Source organism: Dermacentor albipictus, chromosome 2 (assembly GCF_038994185.2).
Source record: "Dermacentor albipictus isolate Rhodes 1998 colony chromosome 2, USDA_Dalb.pri_finalv2, whole genome shotgun sequence".
Lineage (NCBI taxonomy): Eukaryota > Metazoa > Arthropoda > Arachnida > Ixodida > Ixodidae > Dermacentor > Dermacentor albipictus.
Genome location: NC_091822.1, coordinates 108,792,594 through 108,814,945, shown reverse-complemented (window position 1 = coordinate 108,814,945; position 22,352 = coordinate 108,792,594). Strand labels below are relative to the sequence as shown.

The 22,352-nt window shown below is 42.7% G+C and overlaps 2 protein-coding genes across 3 annotated transcripts; one reads left to right on the top strand and one right to left on the bottom strand.

Moving 5' to 3' along the window:
• Positions 1-143: 143 nt before the first annotated feature.
• On the bottom strand, positions 144-13,890 carry Es2 (ess-2 splicing factor homolog). The gene is made up of 7 exons (XM_065430354.2): positions 13,631-13,890; positions 13,072-13,234; positions 10,613-10,711; positions 9,587-9,928; positions 8,301-8,549; positions 6,148-6,373; positions 144-3,184 (listed from the first exon to the last, which is right to left on the bottom strand). The coding sequence occupies exons 1-7, from the start codon at positions 13,799-13,801 to the stop codon at positions 2,863-2,865; spliced, it is 1,572 nt and encodes a 523-aa protein (XP_065286426.1). The 5' UTR covers positions 13,802-13,890; the 3' UTR covers positions 144-2,862.
• Positions 13,891-14,102: 212 nt separating this feature from the next.
• On the top strand, positions 14,103-22,348 carry LOC135900784 (uncharacterized). Of its 2 annotated transcripts, XM_065430357.2 has the most exons (9): positions 14,103-14,393; positions 14,470-14,544; positions 14,668-14,709; positions 14,808-14,938; positions 15,086-15,184; positions 16,145-16,276; positions 19,429-19,481; positions 19,992-20,115; positions 22,172-22,348. In XM_065430357.2, exons 1-9 carry the CDS (start codon positions 14,339-14,341, stop codon positions 22,220-22,222), a joined length of 762 nt encoding a protein of 253 aa, XP_065286429.1. In that variant the 5' UTR covers positions 14,103-14,338; the 3' UTR covers positions 22,223-22,348. The 2 variants fall into 2 exon arrangements, with proteins under 2 accessions (XP_065286429.1, XP_065286430.1); XM_065430358.2 differs by lacking the exon at positions 19,992-20,115 and having other exon boundaries at positions 14,107-14,393.
• Positions 22,349-22,352: the final 4 nt, after the last annotated feature.

The window sequence follows — 22,352 nt, the reverse complement described above, 5'->3', positions numbered from 1 at the left end:
GAGGTTCTGACTTGCAAATTTGCAGTAATCATGATTAGAACACATATGATATGTTCAATTTAACACCGGACAAGGGTGTGCATCTTCCACATAGGTAGTAGGTGTAGTTGCACTTCAACTCAGTCATGCCATTGAGCAATGTGTTTCTGTAATAACAGTCAATATGAAAACTTTAATGGGACTTGGTGCAGCTGGATACATAGACTGATGTATATTACATTTTCATGTACACAATTTACAGGTATGCAGTTCAGTTCAGTTAATTGTGTCACTGAACAAATTTACCACATTTTCACACACAAAAAAAAAATTGAGAAAGAAGTTTGCATGCGAATCTAAGCACCCACTTTTTGGCAAAGAGCGCATAGCCAAAGTCACCAAGTGAGCTTGCTTGGTGACCTTGGTGTCAGATAGGCAAAACCCAATGCTGCTCTGACACCAAGAAAGGCACGGTTTAATAAAGGCAAAACAGACGCTACGTGACGGTTCAAATTTTTGTGTGAAAAGTTGGCAACATAAATTTTCTCACACATTTGAGAACATCCCAGCCTAACAATATACTGAAACTGAGGCCTTCTCAAAAAGCTACATTGAACAGTAATTGAGACATCATTATACATTATTTTTATCAGCAAGCAATGGCATACATGCATTTTATAATTTTGTCTTATGAATAAAATCTCATCTCTCTCTCTCCAAAATATCAAGTACTTTAAACCTTAGACAGTTCTTTTGCTGATACTCTAGGTGATGAAGAAATGCTGGCATTGCAAACAGTATAGAAATACACGAAGGCTTGAGAGAACCCTTTCCCTGGAAGCAACAGAGAAAATGTGTATGCAACAGAAACTTTTTCCTTGGAATCACAAAGAGTGTAACAGTAATATCACTTTTCATAAAAGCAACTAATGAATAGATAAACCAATGCTTTTAAAGGACACCTGTGAAAATGTGACCGACTCCATTTTTTAACAGCTATACCTGATGGCATGTGAAGATACAAAGCTAACATTCTCCACTGTGGCTGTAGCATAACACTATGGCGGCTGGACAGATCTGCCTTTTAGAAGGTTTCCATTTATTGGCACATGTGCAAACACTGCGAGAAATTTTGCCACACCAAATAGCAGCTACACTGGCAAGCTAACTTTAAGAGAACACTAAGCCCTGAAGTTAAACCTGCATTAATAGGGCACTCTGAAATAATAAGTACACTAATGCTGCTGAAAGAAGACCTCCCTTAAGCGAGACAATGGCACAATGAGAGATGAGTGGAGCCATCACTTCGAAAAGGAATCAACTTCCACTGACAGACGTCATCCTGGGAATCATCTGTAAACAGTGGTCAATGATTGATGATATAAACAGACTATATGCCACACTTAAAAATGAAGGAGAATGCAACCTGACCACTCTTAGTGAATTTTCCTATGGAGGATGACACTGATGCAGCCTCCTGACAATGCGCGGTTGGCAGTTTCCCGGCGTGTTGTGCCCTCTCCGTGCCACCAGCAGGTTGACCACGAGCTCTCCAAGCAAAATAAACTCAAGATTAATTCTCACTGCGTTTGCTTGGCCACAGAAAATTTTTGTTTTATCGCTGGTTTATACCCTGGTCCATTGGCATTAGTGTTGCTGTCGTCATGTGTTGTCACTATCAAATGTAGTAAGTTAGAAGCACGTGATAAATAGGTGAACAGCGGCACTGCACATTAAATATATAGTTGTTTTATAAACACATAAAGTGTAATAAATCAGAGCACACAGCTTACTCTGATAAGCTAAACTCACTTTTTTCAATTGTTGCTGGTTTAGAAATCAAGAACGAACACACACACGAACAGAACACACAGGCGCTATTCAAGGAAGTCACCTTACAATGTGTTTTAGAATAAGAAAGAGGAATACAAAACTTGTTGTGGCACTATTAGAAACTGACGTAAAATATACCAGAAACATCCACAATGAAATTGAGTGCTCTGGTCACCTGTACTTGACAATCTTACCAAAAAATCACAAGAAACAATTTTAAATTCAGTCAAGACTCTTGAAAAGGATTAAGTGTTTTGGATAAAAAAGTAACCAATACTGCACGAATGACCTTGAAAGCCTCAGAATGACCTTCACAGCCAAATTAACTGCGTGAACATCAATAGGTTGTCTCCTGTAAAAATAATGCACTAATTACAATATTCACTTTTTTAATACAATGGTAAGTGATGCTCCAAATAGCATGTGTCCAGTTTCACCACAGAAAACTGCAGCTCTCAACCTACAAAATTTGCCAAAAGGCACAAGAGGCATTCATCCGACTAAGCGTCTTATAAACCAGTGCAAGGGGTATTTATGCCCTGTCACAAGCCAATGTAAAAAAAAATGCTGTTCAGGACGCTGCAAAGATCTGGCCAATTCTTCAAGTGGCACAATTCATAATGCAATATCAAGGAAGAGCACATAATTCACACCACAACAATGTTGCTTTGGTAAGCCCAGGCTAACAGAAGCTGTCAGCTGCACATTGTTTTTAAAGTGGTTAACGATGGTAGAGTACTAGTAAAAAACTTTTATCGATGCATAGTTTGAAGCCAAAAGGCAAATGGGACTGTATGTACAATGTATGAATGCTGACTATAGTTACGCTTGCCCACACTACAATGCAAGTCCACTGTTCACCTTCACAGCAAAGTCACTGCAGACAGGTTGATGTGACAGAACGACATCTCACTGACTCAGCACGGAATCAGTATGCTGCTACTTTGTTCTTGATGGGCAACATCGGGAGGCTGTCATGTAGCGCCCCCTGTTGACTCCGAAATCGCTGTAGATATGTCACCAAGATGCAAGTACACTTCCCCGGACTGCTCAGAAGAAGTCCGCAGCTGCCTTGCGCTTGACAGGAAGCTTCAATAGGTTGTCTGTTAGTGAAGAGCTGTCGCTGCCGGAGAGGTAGGGCTCCCGTCGACACGCATCTTTCCGGGAGGCGGGTGAAGGCACAAGGGGGGATGGGGTGGCGCCGCTTGCAACTGGTGTGCCTGGAGTGGCAGTCTTCGGCGTGTAGCTGGCCCTCAGCGCCCGGTCTATACCTTTGGAGATGCCGAGCTTTGCTGATGCCAGATGACGTGCAGCGGGTGACATGGTGCCAAGACATGCTAGGGGCGACTTGGGGGAAGGGCTTAGCCTTGGGCTGCACAGCAGAAGAGTATGCAATGATTACGATTTGCACGGCACAATCACCACAAGAACAACGACAAGGACACTGATGGTGAAGTCCAAATTGCTACGTGATGGGTAAACAGTGCAAGGGTAGAAAACAGCAGGAGCAATGGGACAGCATGTTGTCCTGTCGCTCTTGCTGTGTCCCGCCTTGGTGCTGTTTACCCGTCACATAGCCATCCACAGACTGGTCCAAATGCATACCATCTCGAAGTTTTCAATTGCTAGTGCAGAAGAACAGAGAACTTATCTCTTAGGTTAAACTGGCATGAAGCCATGCAGACTAATGAAAGAATAATCTGCAACAACTTGGATTGCAGAAAAAGGGCAAGCAGGCTACATTTACCTCCTGTAAAATGAAACTGAGACAGGCTCGTAGAAACAAGTATTATAAGTAGATAAAGTCAACAGCCAATTTTTTAGATGCCCGGTTTTTCAGATATGCCTGATAATTCAAACGCCTTCGTCGCAGCGCTGCATACCCTATAGAGCCAAGGTATACGAAAGTCTGAAATTTCGGATGCAAAAATCTTTGCTGTCCGATATTCCAGAATTTTTGGCACAACTGCAGGTCCAAAACGTCATTAATCGAAGCCACTACTGTCCCTATTTTAATTATCTCACAGCCACAATTCGACGCTCTCGCACGCCAATCTGCTGGCAGCCGTAGCCATCACCATGGCAGCGCTTGGCCTAGCTGCTTTGACGTTTGCTACCAAGCTTCCTGCTGTACGCTGTTGTGTTTCATTGAAAGAATTCACTGCTGCCAGCAAGGGCGTGGATTACGCCTTTGCGATTCTCGCCGATGGCTTCAATTTGCAGAAAGCACAGCGTGTTGCATATGCCAGTTCTGAAAAGTCAGCTTCGCCACAATACAACAGTGTTAAGGCCGACCCACGTGAAGCAAACTTTCCTGACGAACATTCGGCGGCAAGCGCCATCACGGCGACCCGGCGGCGTGCCTTCGTCATGCTGCACACACATGCAACGAAAAGCAGACGCCACCATGAGTTCAACCTGAAGTCGGATGAAGTAGAGCCCTGATTGGTCTGCCCTGCCCGCCTGCGTACGCCGCTTCCGCCGGCAGCTGGCTGCCGGCGACAATATCAAGCCTGGCTTTATCGGCGGCGAACAGCTACACTTTGGCCGCCACTGCTTTTTCGCCGGAAAATCGCTCCAACAGGGGGGGCTTTTACACGGTCAAACTTACGTAAAGTATTGCAGTGAAGCATACCAATAATAGGAAGGGGGTCAACTGACACGGCACACAATACACATTCCTCAATTATGCAGGCGTACACCTGCCGTGTCCTATGACAGTACAAACATCGATACATCTAGCAAGCATAGCGGCGGGCCTTCAGAGCTATTTTGGACATGCGTATGGCGATTTGAGCCCTTGGGGGCAGTAAAATGCACGCATTCATGTTTTTTTTTTTTGACTGCTAGATTTTTCTTACGTTTTCTCGGCCCCTAGGGGGTCAGAAAGATTGGTTGTTGGTTTACTTAGGATGCTCTGGTGCTTGCCAAAATTTTTTCATAATTTTAAAAGGTTCTAGAAATTTATTTTAAAAATGACAAAAAAAAAAACATGTCATGTCAATATACTTCTTTCAAAGGGCCATGACGCCAAATTTTCAAGCGTGAAATATGCATTGTGTGTTAAACCACACACGACCCACAGTAAGCTGGCAGAATTTCAGCACATTTGGTGTGGTCAAAAATTTTCATTTTTTTTTATGTTGCAGTTGTCGGGACACTCAACTCTCACATGTCCCCTAATGATGTTTTCCCCACATGGCTCTCGTGTCTCCTGTAAACCGGCTACTTTGCATAGCTATGTGCCGACAGCAATAGGTGTCATTGCAGCATACTATGAGAGATGTGAGAGTTTTGCACTGCTAACACCACCTAATGGAGGGGTTACTGTGCATGAAAGGGAGTAGGCTTCTGCTCTTTGGCTTGGGCTCGGCAAGCTGTGTGAATGCTTTGCGCGCTTGCCCATCATTCACAGGACCATCCCAAGAAAGGCGTCGGAGCAGGACACCGGGATGGATGAACATGATCATTAAAATGTGATGCTCTTTGTGTGACTGTACATGCGAACAATAAGACGTTGGTGTCCAGCATGGGAGCAAACATATTCGCTTGCTATCCAGTCGCAGTGGGTCGAATGTCCTCGATTTGTCGCACACCCACCGGCATGTTCTATGGGTAGTCATTCGGCTAGCAGGCATTAGTGTACTAAAGGTGCAATAAATGCCCTTTTGATTGTTTGCAGTACTTTGTTGTCGTTCTTTTGTCCCAAGAGCATATGTGAGACCTAACACAGTTGAACCGTACAAAAGTATATAAACAATAAATGATGATGAAATGAAATTGCACCTTCGCAAATGGCTCGCCTCAGAGTAATGAAAGTGGATCTTGAAGGGCATGCATTTGTGTACAGCGAGCACCGGCAGCAATTGCAGGAGCTATAAATACGTCTAGGCCGCCACACATTATTTTGTTTTCACGTGCATGTCTCAGCAGTCTGCTACTGTGCTTTATCGTGCGAGTGGAGGAAATGGGGGCACAATTCAACGGCAATGCCGTTGCTGTTCTGTTGCATGCCAAAATGTGTAGAGCAAAACATTCTATGGGGTTGTGAACTGTTTCAAAGCAGATGACATGGTGGTGGCTCTGCATTTCCTGATGTCAGATAGTCCACACCAAACTGGCGGTCGCTGTATGTGGGAAAAGCTTAGGAGGAGGGATTTCAAATCAAAACTTTTGACTGAGAATGCACACTGAGAGTCAAATTTTTTGTGTATATGACCACAATGGGCCCTCTGCTCTCAGCTACAATGATAAACTGAGAATAGTTGGATGATCATGTCATGGCCCTTCTAAGAAACAAGGGTCTACAAATGCAAGGGCAATGCGTTACCCCACCTGAGCAGGGAGGAGCGAGCACGATCAAGAGCCGCATTCTTCTGGGCTGCACTGCGGCGAGCTGCACCATCTGCTAGAGAGTGAGCCAGTCTCTCCCTAGACCGGGGCTCGGGTATTCGGAACTGGGGCCCACCAGGGTTGCGTGGCAATGGTGTGTCACTTCCATCCAATAGGAAAGGTGTGCCTTCAATCTCGCCCCACGTCAGCAGCGGAGTCTCATTGACACCTGTAAGCATAAGCACATGCCAGAAAACTTGAAATGATGCTGCATCACATAAATCTTGGTACAACACAATTTCCACGACAATTGGGAATAGGCCAGAACATAACACTGCATATGATGTTAAAGGGACAGAGAAACATGAAATCAATTTCGACTTATAATGTGTCCTTTTAAAACTATTTTTGTTAATTACAGGGGCAAGAATTTGATTACTGAAATACCAAACGAAGGCCAAACTTCCATTTCTTTAATTTCACGGTGAAACCACAGCACTGGTGTATCAGTGTGAGATTGCGGATTTCAAGGTATTTGCTCATATTTGGGCCGTTAAGGACAAGTAAATGTTCTCGTCACTTGCCAAGTTAATTCTTTCGTTCTTTCAGAATACAATGTAGTTCATCGTAAACCAATAAAAAATTAACTAGGCCCAAGAAGACACAGTGCAAACCCACGACATTATGGCGAGCTGGTACGTGAGCTTCAAGACGTCATCACGAGCCTTTGTTCTTGCGCCTTTTGTGGCTTAGTACCAAGTTTCTTCTGATGGTAATAGTGGCTTCTTTGCGTATTACAGAACAATAATTTATTAATACAGTTCCAATTATATTTCTCTTTAGTGTCACTCTAAGAGGAAGCTTTAGCTTGGGAACTATCTTAATACCAGAGAACGAAGAAATTGTTTTTCTCAGCAACTACTACACCAATTTTGATTAGGTTTGTTGCATTCAAAAGAAGACGTTAGAATCTAGTAACTCTAGGAAGCTTAACTCCACGAAGCTGATTTTCAATTTATGCCATGAATATATTAAATAAGCTTTTTGAATTACAGTATGTCCCAAAGCAATACTAAGCTATAAGGTGGTACTATGGGTTTATTTTCATGGTCGATGCCGGTTTCCCCGTTTCACGCCATAAACAAGCTTTGGCCAAGCTGGTGTTCTCCCACCGTGCCTCTTTCGGAGCAGGCATTTTTCTAAGACGTTCTAGTGTAACAGCCCACATAAGCACACATTTTTCATGAACGTCAAATTCTTTTACAGCTCCTTTGTTGAACTTGAGTTCTTGAGCCCATTCAACTATCTCGACTATACTGAGCTCAAACGATACTATGAAGGCTCTTCGTCTTTAGGCTGCTATCAGAACTTCTTGTGTTTTGTGCATATATAAAGTTGAGTATAAATGCATTTCACATTTTGCAACAAGGTTTCATGCTAGTGTTCATAAATGTAAGCACTGATTAACAGCCGCTTTAAGTATCATGAGCAGCATTTGCTTGCACATCATGAGCTGCCACTATGAGCCGGAAATATTGCTTGTGTGCAGTAACGATCATTGTGTAGCAGATTTTGCTATGTGATTTAGTGCTAGGAGAATTTGCAGGCATAATTTAGCCTTGTTTTCTTCAACCGTGCTTCCCATCTTGTAAAATAAAGTCATGGCATTGTTCACACTTACAGACAGTCTGCACCTTGCGAAATATTAAACTTGTAGAGTCTGCGGACTACAGTCCAAGATATGTGGTAAATAAGGAAAGCCATGCAATGTACTCTCACAAACATGCACTTAAATGGCTTCTAAACTGTTGCATGCAGCATACCATGCAGTGCACAATCCAGCACTAACCACCATTTCTTAAATACTGGGTCAGCTTTTATATTTCACAATAGTGATTAGCAGAAACACAGCCACTCCTAGATTCCTCATGTGGCTACCGGGCAAACTCATATCATGCATGCTGCCAATAGACATGAAAGAGTGGTCACGTGGAGCTTGGCCTCCAAGCTTTGGATGATGCACACAATCTGCATAGGAAATTGCAGTGCCTGCCACAGGCTTCGCCAGGCAGGCAAGCTGTGCCACAGTTCAGCAAGTGACACTGTAATCTACGATGCAGCAAGCATTGGTGACCTACCAGAAGATGAGCACTCACCTGGTGCAGGCGATGGTGTGGCCACAAAGCCAAAGCCGCCCACCTTGGGCGAAGCTGTTCCAGGCTGGAGTTCTCGGCCATCTACACCCAGCTTCCCTTCAAGCGCCTTGGCCTGGGCGTTGGCTGCCTGAGCAAGAGCTTCTTTGTTGGCGTTCTCATCGAAGGGTGAGCGTTCCAGACGCGTGTGGCAATGTGCAATGGTTCGGCCTGGGCCACGCTCTCGCTTCTCCTCCTCTGTCAGGGCTGCTCCTGTTTGTATTAAAATAGAACTACTGTAAGCATTGTTCACACATTTACCTACATTACAACTCTGTCCCTCAGCAAGAGTTTTATTCAGTCCTCATATTGCTGATTACCATTCCTGTACTCTCTACATTTTCTGCGAGGTATTTCCGTTCAAGTTTGCATGCTTTGCTGCTACATGTTACCACCTGCAATGGATGGTTATACAGTTGAACAGGGAAAAAAAGGATAATGCACACTAGGAAGGCAGACAGTCACAGTGCTGACTTTCAAATCAGCACTGTCTGTCTCCCTTGCTTGCCTGCTAAACGAACAGTTTACTCCTTCCTTTAACTAGACACCAACTAGCCCAGTAACATATTACTATATAATAGATACACAACATGCAAGTAGATTGCAACTTTAGTCTCAACACTTTGATCTGGACTATGCACTGACGCATAGCAGGTGCTGTGAGCACTATTCATAACTGCTATCACCATCCTAATCTGTAATATCGGCACCATTAGTCACATAATGTAACCCTCTTTGAAATGCCCCGTTAAATAGGCTGTCTCGCAAGTGACAGGTGCGACTCCTGTCCCGTGGTCTCTCTCCAGTACATATTGTGCCATAAACAGCAGTACTGAGGGTGACATCTTGCAGCGCAATGCTCCGCCCTACCACATGAGCCTCTTACAACATTTTGGAGTTGTACGTCCTCATTCACTGGTGTAAAGAGTTTCACAATGACACAGACTTCATGGTGCTATATTTTTACCCACCAAAATGTGTGACATAAGAGAAGAACACTTCAGCGCATTCTGGTCTGAACAACGTGCCACCATATAGAGGTCACTGCCAACACTGCTGTTAGCGCTTTCATTCTACTAAAATAGTCATGCACTGCTATGTGAATGCATCAGCTAAGATTATCTATAATTATACATTTCCCTCTGCTACCTGCTACTACTCTTGCACATCCACTCACTGCACCTAGTTGTATGGCTGCTATTGTGAATCAGCTGTTAAGAATAAAATGTGCCAGGGTAACGAACACTGACCTGGCGGTATGTACATGAGTGAGTTCTTGTTGGTGTAACGCCAAGTGATGAGAGGCTTGTTACTCCTGTTACTTGTGCCTTCTGGCTCAGCAGCTGATGAAGGCGCTTCCAAAGCTGGCTTTGGCGTTGGCCCCTCAAGCATGGCATCCAGCGGTGCCCCCTCAGCCTTCTCATCGTGATACATCCAGGCATGCTTCTCACGATGCCTCCGCTCGGCCTCGGCAACCATCACTTCGAAGGAGGCGTTGTCCTCGCTGGTGTGTTTGTGCATAAATGCGTCCAGCGAAAGCTGGCTGCCCTGCGATGAGATGCCTCCACCATCTTCACTGTCAGGCACAAGCCCTGTCATGAAAGGTACCGATCACAGAAGGTCAAGTAAAAAGATAGAGGTTCGGGCCATGACACAGATGTAAGTTTCAAGTGAGAAAGTAGTGGAAGGACTCAGCCTAACAAAACAGTCTTCCTTCGTGCATATTTTTTTACATTCATGATTTCCTATGTTAAAGGGACACTAAGAAGCAAGATTATTTGAGCTGCATTAGTAAGCTGCCCTTCAAAATACAAAAAATGAGAAAGAACAGTCATATTGCGACAGTGAAGGCAGAAAAGACACAAGAACTAAGAATGGGTGGCAACGCCACCTTTAAGTTCCCACACCAGCTCACTGTGATGTCATGTATTTTGGCAGCGTTTGCAGCCTAGTTAATTTTTATAGAGAATAATGGAATATGTCACAGTTCAAAGAAACCAAAGATTGAACTCTGCAAGTTTTGAGAACTTTCACTTTAAATTTAAAAAACTAATATTTGCTTTCATTTTTTTTTTCTTCAGTAATCAACCTCATACTGTGAAATAAGCAAATATACAGTTTTTAAAGAATACTTTGCAGTCTAAACTGGTTTAGTGTTTCTATATAGTGTCCCTTTAATGCCATATACTGAAACATCTTCTAAATAGCTCACTTACTGCACTGCAGTGTCTGCCCAGAGGCATTCACAAATTGTATGCAGAGGGTGCCATTCATACCTGATGAAGCCTGGTTATCAGAGGCATGACCAGATTCCGAAGGGACTGGTGTGGCACTGGGTTCCAGAGATGGAGTTTCAAATGTTGATGGTGTTTGTACTGGAAAACAAGAAAATCAGGAATGAATTCACCATGGAACCTTCAAGGCAAAAAAAAAAATTTGGAGGACGCTTAAGCTTCACCTCTACGAGTGGATGCGATAGCGTTCCAAGATCCCTGACTGCTTCTCACGTTTCCCAGCAACTGTGGCTTATGTAACCGTAATGTTTACCGGGAAACGCTGGCGGCGAACGCTATGCACGAAGGTGAGCTTTCTGGTAGAAACGCGGCCTCTTGCGTGGGCTGCAGATGCGCGGAGGCGAGCGCCATCTGGATGGTGGTGTTGCAAGGAACCGAGCGCAATGCAATGCTCTATGAAAGGCAGAAATGCTGGTAAAGGGCTTTATGTTTGAGTTTCCGTGTAACAGAATTATTTTGTCTGGTATATTCAAATCACAATCCAACGCTATCTTGTCTGTAGGTTGTGTTTAGGTTGTACTTTACGATTTTTCTGGCGCATCTTACTCTGAGGAATTCAATTAGTTTAGTAACACCTCTGCGCTACGCGGAGTGCCTACCTGGTTGTGGTTTGGAATGATTTTTTGCTAAACGACGTACGACGCCAACACTGGATTTTATGCAACATGGGGCCCTTAACACTTTCGGGTCAATACACAATAAACAAGCACGAAAGAAGATGCAAAAACACTTGGCAATGCACATGCAGTGTAATATACTTGGAGCAGGACCAATGTCAATGCAACATTGTAATCAGTTGAGCATAAAAGTGCGCCAATTCTTGTAGAAGTGCAGTCGAAAACATCATAAAATGCACAATGAAGAACTACCAAACTTTATAAACTCCCTCACTGGTAAATATTTCATTAGAGATTTATACTTATGCAAGTGATACTTAGGTAAGCAATGTGCATGCAATGCACAATACAATTCTGAAGCACAACTTACCGCAAGATCTAACAAATTAGGTTTACCACGCAATTTAATAATAATAATAATCATGCAACGTGTGAGTCTGTGTAATGTTGGGGCTTAACACTATCATGACGACTTCACAGTGTGAAGTTGGCACATTCAACTGCAGCACTAATCATATAATGGAAAAAGGGTTGCTCATATTTAGTGAATATGTACGCTTGGGAAATGGCAAGAACATGAGCCATACACTGCAAGAACTTTTGCTACTGGATCTGCCATAAGCGTAAACTCAAACATGACAAAGCAAACTACTAGATGTCTTACACACGAAAACAAGAATGTGCAGTGTTACATCACTGCATATTCTTGCAGTGATGAATCTTGCAAGGCCCATGCAAACAAGTTAAGGTTCACACAACACCTTTTCACCCCCAACCGGACATAAATAATGGTTCTGGTTGCAGCAATGTGCGCATATTTTCTATTGTCGTTCTTGTATGTGCAATTTGCATATACGGTTTTCAATTCTTATGTTCCCGCAGGGGCAGTATAGATGGCACTTGAATGTAAGGGCCCTTGAATTTCTGTCTAGTCCTGCATGCCGCTGTGTGGAGAGCACATTTTTACGGGCAAATAAATTGTTCTAAGCAGTAGTTGCGGTACTACTTGAGGAAAAAAAGGGAATTACTTCCATGTCTTCTCACATTTCAATGATGGCTAGAAGATATGTAAGTTACCTGCTGACTGTCACTAGCACTGTTATTAGTTTGTCGGTGGATTTAGCTCATCCGCACACGTCCCACATCAGCTCCAACAGTGCTTGCCAGTCAGAGTGCAATTAGTGAGTCACAGCCAGTAAGAATGCAAATGGGACTTTAGCTTTGCTGCTTTTTCACTGAAATTAACTCTTAACAAAACAATGGTTTGCTCAAAATTGGGGGGTGCGCCTCAACCATTTGGGATCCCCCTCTCAGTCTTCACTAATTCTCGATTTGGAAAGTGTATGATATGGTTCAGCACGCTTCATGTTGTCAAATTATTCTGGCTATACTAGTGTGACATCTATGAAACGAGCTCTTGACTTACCTGCTCTTTCGCCACACCACAAGTGCTACAGTCTCTGCCTTTTTCACAAAGTTTGTCATTTTAACTCCTTCTAAAAAATACCCTTTTCGCCCCCCCCCCCACCCCCAATTTTGCATTTCGTCCCACACTGACCATAACCTGAAAGTTGAGATGTCAATGTGCCACCTAGCCTTACAGTGACTCCTCCCTCCCTAGGACAAGTGTGGACTGTAATCGTCTTTCTGCCTCTGTCACACTCATCACCAACACAAATAACTTGAACACTGCTAGACAGAATGGCTTTTTAAAAATATTTTTAACGCATTTTGTTTTTTACCCCACTCCTTTCTGTAACACCTTCGGGCCTCGAAAGTATGAGAAATAAATAAATAAATAAATTCAAGACGCAGTGAGCTTACTTGAACGGAGTACGCTCCGTGTGCTGCCGCGATGTTGATACTTTTCCTGTAGCTCCCTTAACTTGGTAATGTTGTTGGCTTCGAGAGCGTCGAGGTACTCATTCTGTGCTCTGAGCTTGGGCACGTCGGGAAAGAAGTCCCGCTCTATGATCTTGCCGATTTCCTGTAAAGTTGAGTCGCATGGTTACGTAACTCTGCGGTGCTCCTGACACAGACTGTTAACCCGGCTGCTCAGGAAACCCCAGGTACAGCCAAACACAGCTTACGGCAGTTGGCGACACAACCCAGAGGTATCATTCATCGTTACGGCTGCCAGCGCCAAAAAAACAACAACGCAGATAAAGCGTAGGCTGAAAAACGCTGGCGCGTTCGTTGTTCTCTCTTTAATTTCGTTGCGGCATCACGCAGTACCGATTGTACGCGCACGGCGGCAAGTATCCAATCGGCTGTCGCAATTAAGAGACAACTAAGTGTCGTGGATTGCCAGTTTAGCATGCAAGAGGGAATGAATGAAAATACAAAGACCGCTAAACCTGAAGTAACAAGCACGATTACTCACAGCAGTGTATGCATCTTCGTCCAAGACTTTCACCGTACGTGTCTTCGTCGGGTCGGCGGCCGATCGCACCACTGCCAATGTTTTGATGGGCTTGCATACCTCGACATCCAATGAGATTTTGGACTTCGGCGAGTCTTCACACATGTCTGGCGTCGAAGCAAGAACAGGCATGAAAGCTTGCTAACGGGATCTGCGGATTTACGTCGCCTCCTGCGATACGTGACGATTGCACTACGCCATCTTTACTAAAGTTGATGCCGATGATCATGGACGTTTGCCGAGTTGACCGAGTTGGTAACGATTTGTTTTGAAAGTGAAACAGGCTGACAGGGCGCTATTGTAAGCAGTAATGCATATGTATGGTAAAAAAATATTTTTTAAAAATTATGAATATGATTACAATGTTTCTGAAAGAGCTGACGGCCAATCGAAACTGACCGAAACTACGGTGGCTAGATGCGGCCGAACCGAAACCAACGGTCAAAACTTCAATCGAAACCGCTTTGCGGCTATTGAACTTACGATACGATGGTGTTTTGTACGTATACCGTGACATCGGATATCACTTGTATGTAGTGTGTCCGATAAGGCAGTGCATCGTTTTGAGCATAAGCTTTATATAAACATCGTCAGTAAAGGCGATCATACTTAATACTATGAATATCGACTGGAGTAATCTTTTTTGTTCACCTGCCAAGCGTGTAAAATATGTCATCACCCGACACGAACTATCTGCTGAACCTTCTTCAGATATCGGACAGTGGCAAGTTTCGCGAAGTTTTCATTTCGTGTACTTATACAGTGAGCAGGGCGTAACCGAGTTTGTTTCTTTTTGACAGCATTTCCAACGGGCAGTTTCGCTCACAGCGCCGGCTTAGAAGTGGCATACCAGCGTGGGTTTCTGAATACGTCGGGTAAATTATTTGTGTCTGTGACATATAATTATCGTGACACTGTCCTTAGCAATGTCAATATTGTCGAGCAAAAAAAAAAACCTTTTCTCTTTATTTGACTTGTGTCTCGTTACCTTGTTTCAGAAAAGGTCGAAAAGTTCCTGCTTGCAAGTGTTGAGAATGTAGGCAAGTGCGCTATGTGCAGTGCGCTCACGTTACAGCAACATAATCGTCACCTTGCAAGCTGTTTACGCCCCACACTTACTGTCATCATCATTTCACAGGTTCCTTCAGTGTACCATTCGTGAGAGAAGCATACAAGATATGGACTGACCTCGAAGCCATCAGAGCTCTGGATCGCCTCCTGAATGCCTCGTTGAGCAATCACATCGCCAACAGGGCGAGTACGCAACAGGTTTAGTATAAAGCCGACTTCTATCTGGCATTTGTTGTTTCATTGACAAATTCGGGGCATCCTGTTCTCGGTATATGTGCCTGAGAGGATCAGATGATCGCTCTTAATTATACACATTTATATATAGACTTTTTCTTCCTGTCACAGGGGCGGTCTCTGATCCAGACTGCTTGTGCAACGTACAAGGATGCAAAACTCACAGAAATTCAGAACTGGATCTATGATGGCAAGTTGATAGGCCATCAGGTAATATAGAACCACTTTGTGTGCATTCAATGACATGTACTATGTGCTAAGTACATATTAATAGATAGTGCACCCAAGTTCAGTATAACCATGGTATAACTCTATCTACGATGGTAGCCTGATAGGTCATCAGTTAACGTGAAATTATGTTAGATGCATGATGCAGTAGGAAATAGAAATCTGGTAACATTTTGGCTTTCTAGACATGAACAGAATAAATGGTGAGCAAATGATATATAAGATGGGCATACATAATATGCCTTATACATGTGTTATAGCTGTTGTGTTACGCAGTAATTTGTAAATATTACTGTCAAGGCACATGCTTTAGAAATGATTACTGGGTGTTCTGGCAGAGCTGTATAATTTTTTGCAGCACATATGCAATCAATACAGAAGTACCAGTGATGCATGCAGTACATCATACTGTTTGATGTTAGCACACCATTATCACTTATACTTGACTGTTTTTAACTGTGTTGTAACTCGGTAGCTCAGCTCCTATGCAATAAACGCTTAGAAAACTGAAAATTCGCTTACCTTCTGTCGCAGCTTCTTGTAGCCTTGAGTGCCACAATGTTGGGATATTGTTGCTTTGATTAGAGGCAATTTTACGTGTTGGCCATGGTGGGTAGCAACAAAGAAGCTTATGCTTATAGCCCTAGCTAGCTTCCAGTCTTTAACTAATGCAGAGACTTTTCCAGCCATGTGCTCCCAGAAACCAAATTTGATCTACCATTTAACATACATCCATCCCATGCCGCCTTTGAAGCGTCAATTGAAGTACATTGCTAAGCTAATTAGCTGCCTAATAATGCTATAGATTGTTGGCATACGGAATTTTCAGTTTTCTAAGCGTTTATTGCATACGAGCTGAGCTACTGAATATGTCAGGCCCTACTAGGTGTTCTTAAAAGACAAATGAGATGCCAGAGTGCTTATAAATGTTTCACATTTCAGGCTGTAATGTATGGCATTGTGTGCGCATTTCTGAGTATTCCCGAAGACCAGGCCATCCTGTCCTTTCTATTCAGCTCGCTCCGAACCACAGTTGCTGCTGCAGTACGGCTTGGAGCTGTAGGCACACTTGAGGTTTGCAGCATCTTTTTAACATCTTTATCAACTTCACTAGGCATAAGAAGGGAGTGGGATTGGCCTTGTTGGTAAAGCATGCTTTAAAGTTTGAATAACAGCGTAAGGACAGCGGAGGGGACAGAAGAGAGAACACAGCGCTAACTTTGAACAGTTAATTTTCTTTTCAGAAAGCATAGCAGGTTGTATAGCCACACACTAGCACACCAACCATGCGCAGAGTGCCGCGGCAAAGCCATACAGAATTAATTGTGGCATCGATAGCTCGAGGTATCTGAAAAGAGCAACACAGAAAAGGGCACCTGGCAAAGATATGTCGCTATTACAGAAAAACCTAAGTTGTTTAAAAGTGAAAAACCTAAGTTGTTTAAAAGTGGACGATCCATTTCTTGTAAAAAATTCTGGTGCAGTCCAGCAATTTGTCAGCTCACAATGTAATTAGAATCTGTTTGCAATTCAGTTGTCGTTAAGGACCTTTATTATTCTATACCACATGTTCCACTACGTCACTACATTGATGAATGCATTGATGAATTTGGCCCTTCAAAGTTCCAGACTCAGTCTGGTGTCAGTGGTTCTTTAGAATCGCTTCGCTTTTATCTACAGTTGACTTACGTCCGTTGGGATGGTAAACCTCGCCTCCAAAAAGAAGGCATTTGCATCGGATCATGCATCGCTCCCATATTGAGCAATTTGTCTTTAGCAAACTTGACAGATCTTTGTCAGATGCTTTCATCAACACTAACGTCTTAGGTGCTTTTAGATACGTGAATGACTTTTCAATTTTTCTTGACAGTGATGCCAGTTCTTACGAGTCTGATGCTTTTTCAGTTATGGACACAGTGCACAAATGTTTTAAACCACTAGAACTAACCCATGAATTTTCAGAGAATGGTGTAATAAGGTTCCTAGACTTAAACTATTCTTGTACGAAAACCATTCTGTTTGGATTTACTACCCACGTGGCAACAAGCCACTTCTTCCATTCAACTCTGCGCACACTGATCTTATAAAATGTGGCATTGTTAGCTAATGTTTCGAAAATTCCTTAAGAAACTCCTGCTAACATAAAATGATTGACAGCTTTCGTGAGCAGTCTGAACAGTTAACTTCGGCAGGCTATCCATCTCCTGTACAAGTCTCTGTTGTTGAAGGCCTGCTGCGCAGCTTTCATCCGTGGTGAATGAAAATCCAGATGGAGCAACTCAGGATAGACAAAAATTGCAGTAATCCCATACATGCATAGAATCGCGCACAATCTAAAAAAGATCGCTCAGCGTGTAAACATCAAAGTTGTCTTCTCTGTCCCTGAAAAAATTGGGCAAGCTTTGCAAAATGATCGTCCCGGCATCTAGGCCCAAATGAGGGTGGCTTATCACACGCAAGAATAAATTCATAGATTGCACGAACAACATGGTGTATCGGATCCCCCTGTCCTGTGGTAAATATTACATTGGACAGACATGCCGATGCGTTAACGAAAGACTTAAAGAGCACAAGTGCAATGTTGACCACGCTAAACAGGGTTGGCTTTCTGCCCACTGCTGCATGAGTGGATGTAAGCCGAGATACAAAAAATGTAGTATTAGTGCAAAACACAGTGATTGTGTCATGCTTGAAAAAATCAAAGTGGGAAAAATTCTGTGTTTAAAGGATGGGTGCGTCAGCACTCCCTCTGTTGCGCTAACTGACAAGGAAGTCAGATACCTTGGGCTATCGATGCCACGTTTAATTCTGTATGGCTTTGTCTCTGTGTTCTGCGCATAGTTGGTGTGCTAGTGTGTGGCTATACAACCTGCTATGCTTTGTGAAAAGAAAATAACCTGTTGAAAGTTAGCACTCCATTCTCTCTTCTGTACCCTCTGCTGTCCTTGCACGGTTATTCAAACTTTAAAACTAGGCATACCTGCTTAAGCATGGGTTCAGTTTACTGCGACAGCAGTGAATAGCTCAAAACTGGGTTTGATGTGTTAGCCGTCTTTCTATTGCACCGTCATTGTCATGTCACCATCATTGCAAGGCTGCTTTCATCATCAGCTTTGCCGTCACCACATGGTAAAGAAAAACAAAAATTTTTCCATCACTGCCACTGATGATAAATTTCATGCCCCTGCAACCACTTGGAGTTGAAAGCTAGATGTGCCAACCCCTGAGCTATCACGCAACATTCACGCTTGGCAATTTGTGCTGGGTTTTGTTCCTAACACAGAGTCTGACAGTGGTGGTGCCTGTTTATCACATATTTCAGAGGCTAGAGCTGTAACGGGTGCAGACAACACCATGTACATTGCAAGGAAGTTGCTTTTGAGAAGAAAGTGGTTTCCACTCTTAGAGAGTGCTTCTGTTACAGTAAATGAGGTCAGAGATGGAGGAATCACGAGAGCCTGTTGATGCTTTTCTACTTTGAATTTCACACTTACTTTTAATAACTCATGGACGCATGGCGCCTTCCTCTTCTTGGTTTCATGCAGTGAACAGCTTCATTTTAATGTCAAGCTTGCACATGTGATCTGCTGCTATATTTGGGTGTTGCTTGATCATCATTGAGGCTCGGCCTTGTTGGTAAGACATACAAAAAACGCATGCTCACACACCTGGCATCGCTGCTTCAAGAATCAGCCTAGCGAGTTCATCTTGCAACAAAACATTTATGAAACAATGGGTTATGAGCCTTTGTGTGCAGTCGTTTCAGAAGTGCTTTGTTGTGTCAGGACACAGAGGTGAACCCGCTAGGCTGATTCTTGAAGCAGCAAAAATAGAAAGTTTAGATGCCAAGTTTGTGATTATGCCTTCGCTGGCACAGTAAAAAAAAAAGACCTATCTTTTTTTTTAATGCGATATGGTTCACACATGGCATCTTTGCTTCTGCCCATGTGTGATGTGCATGCAAGGGTTGAAGATTGGGCAAGTTGGTAACGTTGCATCTTGAATCTGTCTGTCCCTTTTCCCAAGTATGTGTGCACTGTGAACAAATTCAAGATGATGTGCATGGTTATAAATATGTGCATCTATCTTGAATAAAGCGATTATTGAAGTCAGCGCTTGTCTGTGTCTTTCTCTGTCACTGTACTTGGACATTCCTAAATGGGTGTTACTCTCTAATGACCGTTCCAAGTTTGTCAAGGCTGATATATATTTTTTTTTAATCCAAGGGCCAGCGGATGCAGTTTATGCTGCAGACGAGGCTGCCTGAGATCATTGAAAGGTACGTTGTGGAAGTGGTAAACTGTTGAGCCAGCAACCTGCTGAAGTTATGATTAGTAGGCGTCAAAAAAAAGGTTATGATCACATCTTGATTCAGAATGAAATGCCATACCTGAAAGTTATATAATACAGATAATTCCTGGTCTCAGCTGGTGGCATTTTGTTGGTGTTGTCTAATACTCTACTGTAAAAGAAAATGCTAACGCTTATATCGAAAGCAAAGTAGCTAAATGAGCAAACTTTCAATCGGCACAGAAAATGTGTCGACAAACCTGTTCAAAAATTATTTAGCACAAAGATAAACAGCAGCTAAACAGATTGTATGTATAAGGGCTTCAGCACCAAAGTAAGTAAGTGAAGTAAAAAGACCCCGACAAAGCTTTAGAGAAAAAAGAAATGTTTAGAAAAAATGCACGATGACATGATGAGCACTTTAAAAGATGAGCACATCTCTTTAAATGAGCAGGTCATCTGTGAAAATGTATGAACGAATTTCTGCACATTTGTGCAGCTACACTGGCAGTATCCAATCGTGCTGTTCAGGGCACCACTGCCGTAAGCGAGTTGGTGGGGGCATGCATGACGAGGGCACCACACTCCTGCAAGTAGTGCTTGCTGACGCCTCTCGATATGAGGTGTGGCACATCTCTCTCTCTCTCTCTCTTTTTTTTTTTTTTTGTGCAGAGTTCACAAAGAGTGGTCAAATGGGGTGTGCTTGCTTTTGTTGTTATCAGTGGCTGACAACTATCTACGAGTTGTAAATAAAATGCCACCAGGATCTAGATTTTTTTTTTTTTCAGTTGCAGGACCAATCACGACTGGTATTTGTAATTTTCTCACTTTAAGCAAGCACCGTTCTTTGCAAAAGCTATGCTTTAACATTTTAAGGTTTTGATCTAGTGCCCTAGCATAATTAATGTTTGTCATTAATGGATCTTTGAATTCATTAACACTATGCGAGCTTATCACCTGTTAATGCACATTTCCAAGCCCCAGTTTTGCATGATTAAATTAGCTAAATATATATGGAAACTGCGGCCACCCTTCTGATAGCATAATAGTGGTGCTTTTTTTCACTTGTATTTACCTCACAAGAATTACGCTTGATATACGAAACATAAAGAAAGGAGTTTAAAAGGCCTTTGTGTTCAGTATATTGCGGGTGTCGTGCTTGTGTACATCCATAACATAAACGGTTTAGTGTGGAAGCCAAAGTGCCTCATGTATTTTGTGAAATTTCTTATATTTTTTATAATATAACCTCTTCCAAACTTTAGTGAGTATGTTCTGGATTATGTACATTTGTTCTTCTTCAACTCCAAGCATTGTTCTGAACCTGCTCAAAACCTTGCTCTTATACAGCCAATAGAAAGTCATTACACGCTTTTTATCAGCCTAGAGGCCTCCTATGGGCAGCCAGTGTACTCATGGCCACATTACTTCATCTCAAATGTTGTCCATACAAGTGTTGAAAGCAAGCTGTTAGGATGTCAACGGAGCATACAATGAAGACTGACGTTAACAATTTTGGCTACAGACAAAAGCGTACGAAGATTTGGTGTAAATAGGCTACAGGTTTTTTTTATGGGGAAATGATAGTGAAATTCATGTGACAATTCTGAAAGATTAATCTGTAGATAGTTTAAAACCATTACAAAAAGCTATAGTCTCGGACTTTCTGGATAATAAAAAGAAGTCTTTAATCCTTCATTCACAAATTTTGATGGATTGTGAATAAGTGCACCATGGTAATTTTATTTCAGGGTGCAGAATTCATTGAAACAAAGTGAAAGTGGTAGGATGGTCTTTTGTTCATTCTCTGAGGAGAGTTGTCTCGGTATTATGCAGTAATTAAACATTAGTGTGCAGTCACTCGTGTCGTGTCTTTTCGTAAAAAAAATCGAATCGCCTGTTTCAAGCACTCACACAAATTAATTATTGGCATCAGGCAGTGTGAAGACTAGAAAAACAAACCCTTCATCATCGCCAATGAAAAGTTGCTTGTTGAACAGCCCATCAAACGCGGTAATCCCTTTTGGAGTGTGTAGTCATACACTGCAGAATTAAATAAAACGGAAGCAAGCGCAGGGTTCAATTTACACCCACCTCAATTTTCTCGGCTTTTTTCCCATGCCGCTACTAAATGAAACTGGAAATAACAAGTTACATACACAAATCTGTACAGAGTGACTGAAAGGTCTTAAGGGAAAGTAAAACAGCTTTTTTTTTTCACAGTGCAGTTTTTTATCTGCAACGCATAACTTCATATGTTACAACTGCAACTTGTAGGCAGAAGTTTACGACAAATTTTGTACGTATTTTCATGTCCCTTCGTGCTTACAGTATGCAACATCCGATATTTTGGCTGCGAGCAGTACACTGTGGCCACTGGTCGCAGAAACGTGCCAGTCTGTCCGTTCAGTGGTAAATTGGTTCAGGTCTCCGGTACTTTGCATGTAATAAGTAAGTTCTGATTTGCAGCATGAAAGGGCAAGACTTTAAAGTTGTGTCAACTTACACAATGCATACCTATGTTTTTCTTTTATATGTGGAGCCCTATTTTTTGTTTGACTGACGTGAGGAGCGTTACAAGAAATCTCTCTAGAGCTTTCGTAGCGTTGTATAAAATGGAGCATAAGAGGGGAGGGGGACGGCCTTCTCACGAGTGGCATCACCACAATTCGCATGCAGGCACCAACACAGAACGTCAGACAATGCTGCCAATGTGTATCCCCTGGTTGACGTGATGCAGAGTTCCCACGACCAGCTGTTTGCACGCATGTTCTATTCCTGACAGAAAAGCACTGCCATAAGAAAGATGGGAGCGTTAACGAAAGAATGAGAAAATAAAATAAAACTGAGCTACAATCAC